Source organism: Corvus kubaryi, unplaced genomic scaffold, assembly GCF_017639235.1.
Source record: "Corvus kubaryi isolate FWS band 111438036 unplaced genomic scaffold, C.kubaryi_AGA036_p1.0 77, whole genome shotgun sequence".
Lineage (NCBI taxonomy): Eukaryota > Metazoa > Chordata > Aves > Passeriformes > Corvidae > Corvus > Corvus kubaryi.
Window position 1 is genome coordinate 1,032,580 of NW_024582064.1, and position 14,790 is coordinate 1,047,369.

Consider the following 14,790-nt stretch of genomic DNA (forward strand, 5'->3'; position numbering starts at 1 on the left):
TCTTCCTCTTCAGAAGAAGGGGACGCATTGGCAGCTGGGGTTCGGAGCAGCCGATGCCATTTAGCAGAACCCAAGATGGACGACTTCCAGTCATGTCTACACCCACTTCCAGTCCCAATGGCGTGGGAACCAGAAGGGTGCAGTTTCCCAGGGGCGGGGTTCCTGATGGAATGGGTGGGGACCGACGTGGGCACGCCCAACGACGACGAGGGAAGGCCCAACGAAGACCCAATGACTCAAGGAGCGGAGCAGGGGAGGGACTGAGCGCATTGGCAAGTGTGGGAAAACCGGGATTTGAGGGAGACAATATGGCGTGGCTGGCCACATTGCTGGCGCCATCTTGTGAGGCAACTGGGGAAGACACAGACATTGGGGCATAAGCAAAAGGGCTGAGGGAGAGTCTGAGACGGGGTGATCAGTCCCGTCTCGAGAAGGGGGCAAAAGGGACTGAGAGGGGGCAGAGAGACGATGGCAACTCTGCATCAACTGATGGGATCCACCTCTCCACCTCTCAATCCCTCTTGTGGAGGGAAAGTGAGTAGGGGAGCATGGGGAGAGGAAAGAGGTGAAGAATTTGCAACAGGAGGAGAAGAAACATTCCCATCACCAAGTGAATGATTCCTCAATTTTTTAACTGCAGCGTAAATTAAAACAACCAACGGAAAAAATTTCCGAACTGAAATGTAAACTTGTGGAAGAAACTTAAAAATCCAATGAACAAAACGGATAAGATCCCCCTTCGAATAATGTAAAATTTTTCCCGTAAGGGCACCCTCAACTTGGAGTTGAACTTCTCGCTGGGAACGGGTTAATTTAGCACCCATTTTCCCCAAAATACTTCCCAACACCAGATAGGAAACTAAAAATAATAAAGAGAATAAGGGTGACCCACTGGAACTTACAAATCTGGCATCAAAAGAAGCTCTCGGGGTGGTCTGCTGATCCAACCAGTCTTCACGGCAGGAAGGTTGTCGGTCGACCCTCGGAGCAGCCTTGATAAAACTCAAAACTGTCTTTGTGTATTGGCAGTACTGAAAGCGACTTAGAGCCCAGCAGCTAAAGCTACTGGGGACACTTTTAGGGACCCCTTTGCAACGGTCCCTGCTTTGGGTGCCAAATGCCGTGGGCGGAGCGAGATGGTGAAATGCCGTGACCTTCCAAAAGCATCCCCAGCCGGGGGGGGGGGGGGGGAAGCTGCTTCGGCGCGGGGGCCAAACGAAGGCACAGACACACACTCGAGGTGGTGCAGCTACTCACTCACACATCCACTATGCGGCGATCAGTGAAAAAGAAACGAGAAGGGTCTTTTGTATAGGTTCCAGCTACGAGGGTTTATTCCACGCATGGAGGGTCCCCGCACAAACAACAAAAGACCAAATGGAGAGCAGGGGTACAACTTTTTATCGGGGTTCCTAGGGGCAGGAAGAAACCAGAACCAATGGGCTGAGGGCCAGGAGGTGGGGTAAGGGAGGGACAAGGGTGCAACAACCAACGGGGAAGAGAGAAGGGCAGGCAGGAGAACAGAAACTAATAGGAGAACCAGGAGAAGGGAACTTTTTAGATGGGGACCAGATAAGGTACAAAGGGGCGGAGACCAATGGGCCAATCTAAAACACAGGAACAGCATACATTAATCTCACACACTGCAACACTGAAACAGAAATTACTTTTTTGTGTGGAATGTCAAGAACCAAAGTAGCTTCTGCTACATGTTTTGGAATTTGTTCCACTTCCTATTATGGTTTACTGTAACAATACATACACACAGTACAGGATTATTGTTTTCTCAGTTCTCTTTGCTTCCAGTCTTCAGGACTGAAGTGCAGAGTATCTGGTTATTGCACAACACTTCTGTGATGTAATATGTAATAAATGTGATATAATTAGATTTGTTGAGGTAAGCTTGACAGATTTTAAGGTCTTGCTTTAAATAAAGCACTTCTGAAATGTGAGTTTAAAAGATGCAAGTTTTAGTCTTACACTTTTTTTTGCTCTTATGATGTTTTCTTCACTTTAAATCTGTATTTTAAAGTAAAATCTGTAACCAATTTAATTATTTCAAAATATTATAGCATGGTTTTTTGACAGGTTTTTTCACAGCTTTTTATAAACTGCAAAACAGCAAGCATGTTTGATTTTATACAAATGTTATCACTTAAATCATGCAAAATACTTCTGTATCATCATGTTCAGGTTATTTATAAATTATATTAAGACAGCCAAAAATACCATGCAGTAGCTTAAAAAAAATTCTACCTTCCTCTTTTTGTGTTCAGTAGTTGCCTTCAAATCTTACCTTCACAGAGACTTTGGTTGAAATAAAGATGGTGACCTGTTTACCTTTTAAAATCCCATTTCTTGCGTGACAGCAGGGTAAATAACCAGCAGTAGCAGTTGGATCTCTCTGTAGTCAGAAAACTTTACGTGGCAGCAACTATTATGTATTATTATTGGTAGTTATTCTTTGTTTATATACCCTTGCAGATGAAGGACATACAAAATAATCCACTGCTTGGCTCACCCAGGAGCCTGTATTTTGTCAAATATTTATTTTAATGTTTCTTATCTCTACCCTTGCTTACACACAGATGTGTGAAAACAGTAAAAATATGTGGAGCAAACATCTGAGCAAAAAGAGACATTCAGTTACAAAGCACAAGGACAAGCCTAGGAACTCTCTCTTGCAGGTAAGGAGAACCAGTCCACTGAATCACTTGCTTAGTGTTAAGTATTACAGGTTACTCAGCAATGTGTTCTTCTATAGCCTTTTTAAAGATGATCAGTTTGCCAAAAATGCTGAAAGTCTGCTGATGGGAGGTAAAACTGCTCTGAAACAATTTACACTCCCCAAAAAACCAGCACAACTTATTCCAGTTGTACACAGTCCTTGAGCATGTGAAATAACATATGAAGAGAGCCCTGGGAGGGAGATACCGTGAAAGCATGAAGCAGATAAAGTAGCCTATTTGCAAGTAGGTCCAAGTGCAGTGGAAGCTCATGACAGTGTCATGAGATTTTAAATTTTTTTTTTGAGGAACACTTAATGCACTACCTCATTCTAAGCGAATGAGCTATGAAGTAAGCATTAAGTAAATGGTCACCACAACTCAGCCTGGCTGAGTAACTCTATCTGCTGCCTTTATAAATAACATCAAATGCACAGACGTTCCCTGCACACTGTGTCAGTTTGTTACTAGTTTCTGGAAATATGTGATGGTCTTGTCTTTCTTTTCCTTCTTACTCGCTCGGAACATAAGTTAAAATTAAACGTGTGTTAGATTTCTGTTAATCTTATCTTCAGCAGCCCTCCTGCTTGACTACATCATTTACGTGTTCGCTTTGGCTTTGTAACAGATAGAACACCAACCAACAAAGTCATTTTATTCTTGACTTGGGACATATTTAATGCTCATTTGTTCCTCTTAGTTCTAAATCTCTATTTTACTGCAAATATGCCAAAGTCTACATTGACCCTCCATCAAAATTAGTGCCCTAAGCTTTTAGTTTATTAACTGGGAGAGGGAAATGGTGATGGGGAGGCAGTAGGAGAAGAGGATTGAGTCGTGATTGCATTGCATCTTATTAGCCAATTATAAATGCATATTCAAAGTGTAGCTTAAGCATTTCTCAGTAAAAAACTTCAAAGGCAGAGAAACAGAAGGTAGAGGGAAGTTTATAACAGATGAGTACAGGACGGAATTGTGAGGTCTAATTCAAGGCTTCATGGTGATTTATGGAGCCACACTGAGATTTTTAGTTCATGTGTATACTGACGCAGGCTACTGGCAATCTCCTGCATTTTTAATGAATAATAACATTTTTAATTCAAAGTAGTTAGTAAACAGAGATGTAAAACCATCCACATCATAATTCAAACACAAAAAGGTCACACTAACCTTGCCAGAGAAGCAATATATAATTTGTGAGGTCTAGATTTCCAAAAAAGGACATAGTTATACTGTTGGTAGTATAAAGAGTGACACATAAAGGCAGTACTGACATTAGGACTCCAGCACACCTGTTTCTGGACACCACTGTTGTAGGGTTTGGGATCGCTTTGCACCACACCATCACAAATGATTTGGGGGTTTGGTACAAAATGAGATAAGTAAGCAAATAGAGAAAAGGAAGGAAGAGGTACTGTATTAATAATAAAAGCATATTTTTAGAAAATAAATTATCTAAAATACTATGTCCTCTGGGTAAACAAGGTAATGAATTATATATGCTACTAATACATTAAGGAAGTAGATAACAGTTTAGGTAGCAAACAACTTACTGCTTTTATGAGCTACCCAAGTCCAGTCTGATTTCTGAAGCTGTCTTTTGCATGTTTGCAACACAGAACAGGAAACCATATTTTCTTTATCATAGGTGTAGAATGAAAGATAGATTTGTGAGCAGGTAGAGGACGTGTCAAAGCAAAAGCCACTAAATACATGCTAATCAGGTATGAGAAGGAGGAACATTTTTTTGTATAAAACGTAGGTGGTTCTATTAGAACTGTGTTGCTGTAAGTGGTTCCAGGAACCCTGGTAAATAAGGTATCCGTTCCCTTTATAAACTATGTTGTAGAAGATGTATTCTAAACTGCAACTAATTTTTTGTTTTCTTATGGATTGCTGAAGACCTAAAAAGGCAAACAGGTGTGCATGCCTAAATGGAAAGGCACATGTGTGAAGCAAGGTACAGTGGCTGAAGTATAGTACCTTTACCAGTGTAGAGGTACCAGTGTACCATTAGACTTCCATCAGGTTAGATTTTGCAGCTGCTTGCCCTCCTTCCTCTTTAAAGGTAAACTGAAAAGCTTGGTTTATTCACCTGGTTCTATGACTGTGCTAAACGCATGTATTAATTGTACACTACAGCTTGGATTCCTGATACAATCTTACGAGCAATATGCAAACAAATGCCCCACTGGTTTTAAATGAGCAAAATAAGGTTAACCATTACAATGTTGTGCAGAAAAAATTCACATCACCAGAGGTTTATGTCCAAAAAGGAGATAGAGGAGTCCTTGTAACTTTATCAATAAACAAAGGGAGAGGCCATTTCCCATGGGATCTCTCAAAGTGTTGGGAGGACATGGCCCCCTTATTATCCTAATTTTCCCAGCTACATCACCCTCTCCCTATCCCCATTGGCTGAGGTACTTGGAAAGTACAGACTTCCAGACTCTCCGTCTACATGTCCCCCTCAACATGCACACTCCCCCCCTGCCCCCCTTCCCCCCCCCCCCCGCCTTGCATAAGATAGTTCTATTAAGTCTTTATTCTTTTTCTTTCTAAAGTTTGGGAATTTAGCACGACCTTGGCTGAGCAATAGTCCCTAGCAAACATTTTCTGAAACTGATCGTTTCTCCCGTTACTTCCTTATCTACAAGTCTCTGGCCCTATTTATACGCAGATTCACAGCACCTGTTTGTAAAGACACATTCATTTTACTACTTTCAGTGTTATGACTTGGGCTAAACAGCACCTGCCGAACTGTCGGTCGTGAGACGTTTTTGCCGTGAAAACACAGCCTATACTTGCCGCAGTCAAGAGGTTTTTCAGTGTGGGTCCGAGCGTCGGGAAGACTGAGGGCAGGGGAGGGCTCTGCCAGGGGCTTTACAGCGGGAATTGGCGTGGGCGCTCGTTCACGAGGCCGGTGTCTCCGGGGAGAAAGACGGGCGGCGGGAGGAGCGGGTGCTCCCGCTGCACTTTGCGTGTCCCTACCGACGGGTCCCCGCTCCTCGGGGAACGCCGATGTGCAGCGGGAGGACTCGGCGGCCCCGCCCGGAGAGCAGCGCGGTAGGACGTGCCCCGGCCCTCGGCGCAGGGGGTGGGCAGGGCAGGGCGGCGCGGCGCGGCGCGAACACGCTCGGCCCGCGTTGCCCGGGCGAAAGCGGCGGCGGTGGCGTGGGGGTCGTGCGGGCAGCGCCCGCGGGAGATGCGGCTGCGGCTCGGGCAGGTCCTGCCGGCGCTGTGCTTCTGCGCCGCCTTCCCCCTGCTGTGGTACGCGGTGTGGCAGGGGAGCCGAGGTGAGAGTGGGCGGCGGGGGCGCCCCGTCCCGTCCGTCCGGGGCGCGAAGGGCGAGTGGCGCGGTGGCACCTGCTGTGCCCCTCTCGCCGTGCCGTCGGGGCAGCGAGGCGCTGGCTCCCGCCCCGCTGCGCCCGCCGGACGGCAGCGGGGGCAGTGGGGCCGTCCCGGCCGTCGTGCGGCTCCGTCCCGCCCTGCGGCGGCGAGTCCGGGCAGGGCACGGCCGGGGTTGCGGCGGGGAGCGCGTCGGGTCGCCCCATCCCCTCCCGGAGCTCCGGACCCTCTCGGCTCTCCGGGCTTGCTGGGTAAATGACGAACCTGCGTGGCCCCGAAGCTCGGCCGTGTGTAAGGCTGAGATTGCGGGTCTCCCTTGTTCCCCCGGGGTCATGGCTTAACTGCACCCAAGCACCATCTTGCGAAACAGCTTACAGGATTGGATCCTTGGGCCGTACTTGTCCTATTAAAAATACAACCCTAAATTTAAGAAATAATAAAAGTTTCTTTTAAACTTTTTTCCTAACTCTTTTTTTTCTCCTTTTCTTCTTACTCTTTTTCTAACAAGCATCTTGCATTAAGATGGAAAGAAAAATCTAAATGTGTTTGCTGTGGCTGTCACTTTTAAAGTGGTTTTGATTTTAATGTCAGGGAGGATAAAGTAGCGTTATCCATCCTGCAACTGTATTTGTTCCTTAACGTACAGTCACTTTTTCCTGTGCATATTTCCAGGACCAGAATGCAGAGAAAACTACCTGAATTTTTGTATTTTATTTCTAAACTTTAAAATGGCACAATGTCTTTTTAATAGGTTATATAGGTGGTACATGCCAGATAGATCTACATAAAGCCATGTCTAAGATTCTCTGAGCCAATATGGGAAAGATAAAACTGATGGTATTTTCCAAAAAGAAATGAGAAGGTGTCTCCAAACAGTATCTCTGAGACTTGGCTTGTTACGGGTGAGGGGGTAGTTGGTTTGGGGTAAGGGAGAGAGAGTGGATCTTTGAGTGCTTCCTACATACACCTTTACAATAGGTTTGGTTTTATAAGTGCAGAAGAATAAGAATAAACCAATTAGTAATTTCTGGGATGAACACAGATAATTTGTGCTAGCAGATAATTTGTTTATATTAATTGTTCCTGTAACAAATAGAAGTGGTGGTAGAGATCATGGCCCCACAATGGCATATTGAATAGTGTGCTGATCCTCCTGCCTTTTAACATTTTTGGTCAGTTATATGGTTGTTTACCTTACAACACTTCATGTTTTCTTCAGTGGCACTCCTGTTAGGAGTGGGGAAGGAAAAATGAAGGGAGTGTCTTAGGAGACTAAGGCCCGAGAGATGTCAGAATGAAAGCATTTATCCAATCTGCAGTTACCATCGTGTTGTCTTGTGGCTCATGTTTTGGGACTCCTCATTACTGATATTCCATTTTCATTTCCCTTTCTTTTTGACGTTTCTTTGATGACATTCCATGATGGGCTGTTTTGCTTTGGGATTTTATTTGTTTATGTTTTGTTTGTTTGTTTGGGGGAAGAGGGATAATGTGTGTTGTGGTGTATATGTGTTGTCTTAACTTCTCTTTCCACAGTTTCCTCCTCCTCCACAGCAAAGTGAGTAATTAATTCCTCTCAGATGGTATAATTTTCCTAATTACTATTATTATTAGCACCTGTTTTTTTAGCAAACTTTTAATTATTGCATATGTGAATATGTACTCTTCAGAGACCCTCTGAAGCTTGGTAAATCTCAAAAATGTGTAAATAAAATAGTTAATATTATTAACTAAAGGATAAAGTAGCAGTACATGGTGAATGACTTTGTATTATGTTTATTTTACTGAAAATATAGTCTTTGCTCTCAAGGGGTGTTAGAAGACAAGCCTTCTACCCATCCAGAAAACCTTAAGAATAGCCAGCCATAGGTAACAACAACAAAGGTTGTTACCTTTTTTCACAGAGAGAGACTCATTGGGAACAAACCCACTAATGCTCTGTTGTTGTCACAGGGTATTTGTTTAAGAAAGTGGTTTGAACTTAATCTTCTGTTCTGAAAACAGGCAGGTATCTCTGCTTAGATGTTGTTAAACCTCTGTTTTTTCTTTCTGCACTGCTGAATTTACTCTCCACTGCCATGCTTAGAGCACTACAGGAATTTCCACTTTTGGTGTATCTCAAACTACCATGTGTGTTTTCTTTTCTAATGCCCTTTTCACTTAGCCCACCAGTTACTGTAAGGTCAAGTACTGTTGCAGCTTGTCAGCTTCCATCTCTTTCCCTCATTTGTCAAATGTTTTCTGGCTCATTTTCTTCCACACATTTGTTAAATCTCCTCTTACTTTTGTTAACTTCTCTGCTCTGCCCATTGAAATGTTTAGACTGCTCTTGATTTTTGACTACAGTCTATCACACTAAGCAGCAGTAGTCTGAAGTATTACCTCAGGTTTCTGTTTAGTTAATTGTTTCTTGGATAGCAGTGATTTTGGGATAGTAAATAATCTTTGTACAATTAGGACGGGGCACCCGAGCTTAGGACTAGTGGTCTTAAGTACTTCTATAACATAAAAAGTACATAATAGCCCTGTTCAGTTTGTCCGCAGTCTCAGAGCCTTTCAGCCTTTGAATATTTGAAGTTTAAATCGGATATTGGCTCTCTCCTGATTTCTGTGCAAATAAAAATCAATAGCTTAAGCCAGTGACCTTTCAATGCCTTACAATAAAGGTAGCTTGAGAGATTTGAGTTGAAATGTATTTGCTGTCAATGACAGCAGTAAGTAATTGGCTCTTTGGTGCTGCTTCTGACTATTATGTGTAGCCTGAGTATTGACTTGGAGTTGTGAGACTAAAATCGAGTACACGTAACTTAAACTGGCATAGCAGGGAAGATGCTCCTCACTCATTCACTTAAAAATAAAAGATCAGAATCTACCACAGTCACTAGATTTCAGTTATTGTGGATAAGACTGTATATATTTTAACTATGGTTAGGAAGATGTTTTTATAGTCACTTTTCCCATTGCTTTATAAATATAAGCAAAGGTTTCATACTAAATATACTGATATTTTTGCGGCCAGGAAAAAAAAAAAAAAGATAAAAGTAATTGTGAAGACAACTGGTAATGATCAGATCTTCAGCAAAAGCTAATGCTGTGTCTAAAGTTGCGTGGTGATTCCTTCAGCATCTTCTGGAGTGCTTGTGAACACAAGCTGCTGTTAGTGAGCAATCAGCTGGGCTGCTGCAGCAATTCCTGTTCCATGTCCTGCGTGGTTTTGCTGTGAAATTTTTGGTACTTCCCCAGGCCCCAAGCCAAACCCGTCTGAAGCAAACAGTTTGTATTTGAGCATAGGAAAGGCTGTTGTTAGGATGATGCAGATGTTTCTACTTGTGAAACTGAGTTACAATTCACATGTTAATTTATCTGACCAAAATTGTTTGCTTTCATAAAGACACTCTTCATACAGATTTGTAGTTCTGAGGAATAGTATACCATTTACAATATATGTAGTGATTTTCTCACACAGTTTTAGCTATTGTTTTCCATGTAAATACTAATCTATTTAAAAAATCACAGGATATAAAAATAATAAAGTAAGTCTAAGGAGGTAGCAATTTTTTCCCCCACTTGAAAAACAGAAGGCAAAAACACATTATAAATTTGTTATGAATTTACATAAAGTTTCTTCAGAGGAAACAGTATTCCTGAATAAAAAGAAATTTTGGTGTGTTTGCTGAATAACAGTGAATTTTTTGTAAGTCACAGCAACGAGGTAAATCAGACCATCTCTTATGTGCTTCTTCATGATGCTCTCAAGAGTTACAAGATTAAATCTCTTTGAATTGATTTGTAACATGTTGCTGCCCTCTTCACCTAAATTTATAGGATACTTTGTCCAAGTAAATTAAAAGTAAGCTTTGCTTGGAAGTTAGGAGAAATTGATGCTGAAAATATGCTGTCACAAGGATCTAGGCATGTTAAAATATACATGTTGAGTCAAACATTGTGAAACCTGAATTTCTTTAGTTATTCCTTTGAGGTGCAATGAACAAGAGAGAAACTGTTCATATGATTACATTCACAGAAGTATATGTAAGGATCACCAAATTTTTTGGTATCTACATTTTTAATTTGTTCCACAAATCGGGGGTGGGTGGGGGAGTTTCATCATTGCAAAGGGTTAAAGAGGTATCTCTGATGAAATATTGTTTTTCCCCGTTGAAGTACAGTAATGTACATGCTAGCCCAGACAGCATGATTACACATTTCTTGTATTTCCAGTCATCTTCTGCCTATGGTGTGATTCTTTGTTTCAGCTGTGCAGCCAAGTGCAGGTCTCCAGGAGATTCTGTTGTTTGTGATGGAGTTCTTTGCAGGTTTCCTGTCCAGTCCCAACTGGCATACTCTGGCTCAAAGCTTCAATTCAATAGTGGCAAATTGACAGATTTGATAAGGAAGTCTTGAATTGCACTGCTCTCACTTCAGCCAATACAGCTTATCCCGATTTCTGAACATGCAGAAGCCAATCTTCCTGTCTTCTCTAGGACTGCTAGACTGTGTTTAATCACCATTTTTCCCAGCTGTCCCAGCTGACTGGTAGGCTATGTCTTCCCTTCATGTGTACATTTCCTTCCAGTGACACTGAGAGCAAACAGAGTTTATTGCACATTCAGGTTTTGCCCCAACATGCAGTTGGGATGTGGCTGAAATTCACAGAGTGATAAGGAAAGAGTTTTTCCCAGTCCATCAATAGCTTACTCAGTTTCTTTGTGTAGTTCTGCATTTTGGCATTAAAAAAACAAAACAAAACAAAGCCAACATACAACAGCCTCGAATGGTCCACTTAAAGCTTAGTATTTCCTGATGCAAAATTTTATATCAAAATTCGTATCCAAGACTTAGAAAAGCTCTGTAGTTTTACTGGCTTCTAAGTGTGTAATTTACTAACTGAAGAGTCTGCTGGTCCTTACTGTTATTTCAGGCAGGAGAGTGCCTAAAGAGTAGAGGAACTTAGTCATATATCTTGTGGTACAAAAAGGAGGCCAGTTATTGTTGGGTTTTGCAGAGAAAGGGATAAGGGAGCATGTCAGACCTCTCTTTGTTTGCTGTACAGTGTCTTGTCATAACCTGTACTTAAGTGTAAACATACGACCTTCATGCTTTCCTAGTGTTGTATATTGAGTCTTGAGGAACAGAGTTTTGCCTAGAAATACCCTAGTTAGTGGCTAGGCATTTAATTAAATGTATGTGTAATTTAGTAGTTGTTGCTACCTCAGGAAGAGAAGTAAAATATTTGAAATACCAACCAGAACAAAGCAATAGCCATTGCTTGAAGTGAATGAGTACTACCTTAAAACCGAAGTATATCAATTACGGGCAAACACCATGCAATATCCATTCAATGTCTATATTTTTTCACTTATTTTAATAGTATTGCTTTCCTATATGGTGATGCTCTGACTGTTTTAAGATCACTTTTAACTACATTCTAATGTAGGGAAAGACTTGAGTCAAAAATGAGGACTGTTTGCCTGAAGAAAATATTATTAGAGTTAAATTGTATTTTCTTTGAAACAAGTTTGCTTATCTATTTTCAGTTAGATACAGTATGTAAATTGTTCAGTAAAAAGTATTCTATGCCAAACCCAAGTCCATGTTCATTAGACAATGGTGTGAGTTTTTAAAATCCAGTTACTAACTTTGATCTGCCTTTAATTCTGTAAGGTGTGTGTTTGTTTTAATACTGGAAGTATTCTGATTCTCTTCCCAGTATGCCCTGTATGGTAATAGAGGAACCCTATCTCCCCTGCCCCAAATTGCTGGCACAGTGTTTTCTTTGATGTCACTGGGTTAATGCAAAGTCCCTCCACTGCCTTGTAGCTCCTGATGTAGGCACTGTCAAAGGCGAATAGATGTCTCAAACATTTTGGAAGACACAAATAATACTGTGCTGTAAGACTCTAAACAAAGTAGTTAAAGGTAATGCACATTGTTGAATTTAAGTGTTTGCCTAAGAACTCGCTGCTCTGACCTGAGACAGAGGCATTGTTTGGGGAATTTTTTTCCTTCCTTACTTGGAGAGCACAAAACCTGACCATGCAAAGCATGTAACAAGATTCAAAAAGGTCTCTCAGATCAGTTACGGGGAGATAATAAACTGCCAGTTATTAGTGCAATGCATGCCTCAGTGGTTTAATATGCCTCATTAAGCTGAGCAGTGGTTCCAAGCACAGAGTATGACAAGATCTTTTGCAGTTAGTGTGCTTATATAGTTTTCTTTTAAGGAGGCCATTAATGAAATTTCAGTTTCTAAAAGAAACAGTCTTTAGGTATGATAAACAGTGTAGCTTGTAATCAAGAAATGGGAACAAGATTCACTGCTAGACTTTGAAGTGTTTTCTTCCCTCCTTTCTGCCACTCCAAATTCTCCTCTTATTTTCTTTTCTGTTTGAGTGTTCGGACAAGATAGTGATGAATTATTCCACATCTCTTAGATATTGCCAGAAATCATTAATGAGACTGGAAGCATTTATGATCATAGAGGAAGTATATGTGTGTGGAGCTAAGAGAAATAATCAGTTGGCTTTTAGAATGAGTATTTGCTTTAGAGATTAGTATTGTTTCTAAACTGTTTCAATATGCAGTGCAGAAAGTTATATATATAATGTATCTATTAGGAGATAACACAAGAGTGCATTTAAAACCATTTAAAATGTTGTTATCTTAAAATTATAGTATCCATAGGTATATATGCCAATGTGTAGTTAACAGTCAGAGGAAAGCTACAGTAGAGCCGAAAATTCACTGAAAAAGCTTTGAGTGCTATCACTATGTCTGGGAGGTGGCTGGGTCTTTTTTTGCTCTCATGGCTTGTAGCCAGTGTAGCCCCACTGACTTTTCCTAGAAGGGAAATTCAGCGAACCACTCTTAGCCCAGAAGAGTGATTCATCTGCAGCTCACCAAGGGGAGAAGCAGCCTTTACATAGAATCCCAGAATATGCTTAGTTGGAAGGGACCCACAAGAATCATTGAGTCCAAATCCTGGCCTTGCACAGAGTCACACCATGTGCCCAAGAGTGTTGTTCAAAAGCTTCTTGAACTCTGCCAGGCTTAGTGATGTGACCACTGCTGTGGGGAGCCTGTTCAACCTGCTCAACCACCCTCTGAGTGAAGAACCTTTTCCTGATATCCAACCTAAATCTCCCCTGACACAACTTCATGCAATTCCCTTGGGTCCCGTCACTGGTCACCACAGAGAAGAGATTAGTGCCTGCCCCTCCACTGCTCCTCCACTTCCCCTCACGAGGAAGCTGTAGACCACAATGAGGTCTCTCCTCAGTCTTCTCTTCTCAGGCTGAACAGACGAAGTGACCTCAGCCACTCCTCATATGGCTTTCTCTCCAGACCCCTCCTTTGGACCCTCTCTAATGGCTTTAATGTTGTCTTTATATTGTGGCACCCAAAACTGCTCCCAGCACTGGAGGTGAGGCCGCCCCAGTGCAGAGCAGAGCGGGACAATCCCCTCTCTTGCCCAGCTGTCGATGCTGTGCCTGATGCCCCCAGGACACAGCTGGCCCTCTTGGCTGCCAGGGCACCGCTGACTCACATTCAACTTTCCATCAGCCAGGACCCCCAGGTCCCTTTGCACAGCGCTGCTCTCCAGCCTCTCATTCCCCAGTCTGTCCGTACATCCAGGGTTGCCCCATCCCAGGGTACAGAATCTGGCACTTGCCCTTGCTGAACTTCCTATGGTGATTGCTCAGCTCTGTTTTGTTGGGGTCTCTCTGCAGGGCCTCCTTTACCTTCATTTGCTTTTTGTAGTTTTGCTGTATGTCCTCATCTCGCTCTTTTCTGGTTTTATTCTGACACTCCTCACTGCTGATGGAACCATTGTTAAACAAGGCATTGCCAAGTCAGGCTGCTGCTGGGCACAGAGAATGTTTCATGCTGCACCCAAAGCTCCGTCTCCCTGGCCCTCCTTATCAGAAAGCACGGTATTTGTAAAAATGCCCTCTATCTTTCTAAGCAATCTGTTGCAAGCAGCTGTTTTAGTTCTCTGTGGATCATTAGAAGCTGAAAGAACATTTTACACATACACACACACAAATCCATTTAAACTTAATGACTGTTGAAATATTTAGTGTGTTTAGCTTCATATTGCTTTCTAAACACACATTTTTTGCCAAATGTTTAGTAATAGTTAATGTTGCTTATTTACATGTGCTCTAGTAAAATTTAGAACATTTAATGTTCTATTTCAAACTATATATTTTTATAACAAATTCATTCTTCACTAAGGGTGAGTGAATATTATGTTCCTTGTGTCAAACCCTTGCTTCCTGAGCTATCAAAATCAAGGGATTACTAAGAATCTTAGTAATTGCTGACTGAACAGAGGGTTCAATTCTGAAAGACTTAAAAATGTAGTTTCCCTTTTCTGGCCTGAAGAAATAGATAAGGCAGATTACAAATGTCAGCTTCTTTGGGTGCACTCAGTGATAGCTGAGTGTTGACCATTTTATTTCCAAGAGGCACCTGTGATATTTTGGTAGGCTCACCTGTAAGTAAGCAAATACAACTGCCATTACTTGGTGCTTGCCAAAATGTCAGCCCAGTGGTGGCATTGGTAATTTTGAGTCACACTGACACTACATAGCTGAGAGGATTGTGAAGAGAGGGACTATGATGTTGTAATTTGTCTGCAATTTCTTTACTAATTCCTTCTAGAAATTGGAATTTTAAAAAAAACCTCACACCCATGACTGTATCTTTAGCT

At 42.0% G+C, this 14,790-nt stretch overlaps 1 protein-coding gene across 2 annotated transcripts in view; it reads left to right on the forward strand.

Moving 5' to 3' along the window:
* Positions 1–5,422: 5,422 nt before the first annotated feature.
* MGAT4D (MGAT4 family member D) overlaps positions 5,423–14,790 on the forward strand; it is a 37,404-nt gene continuing 28,036 nt past the window's right edge. Inside the window, exon 1 of one of the 2 annotated variants that reach the window (XM_042051951.1) lies at positions 5,423–6,022. In XM_042051951.1, coding sequence (XP_041907885.1) covers positions 5,932–6,022 — 91 coding nt within the window. In that variant the 5' untranslated portion in view covers positions 5,423–5,931. The remainder of the gene's footprint in view (positions 6,023–14,790) is intronic. The other variant, XM_042051950.1, reaches the window with a different exon arrangement.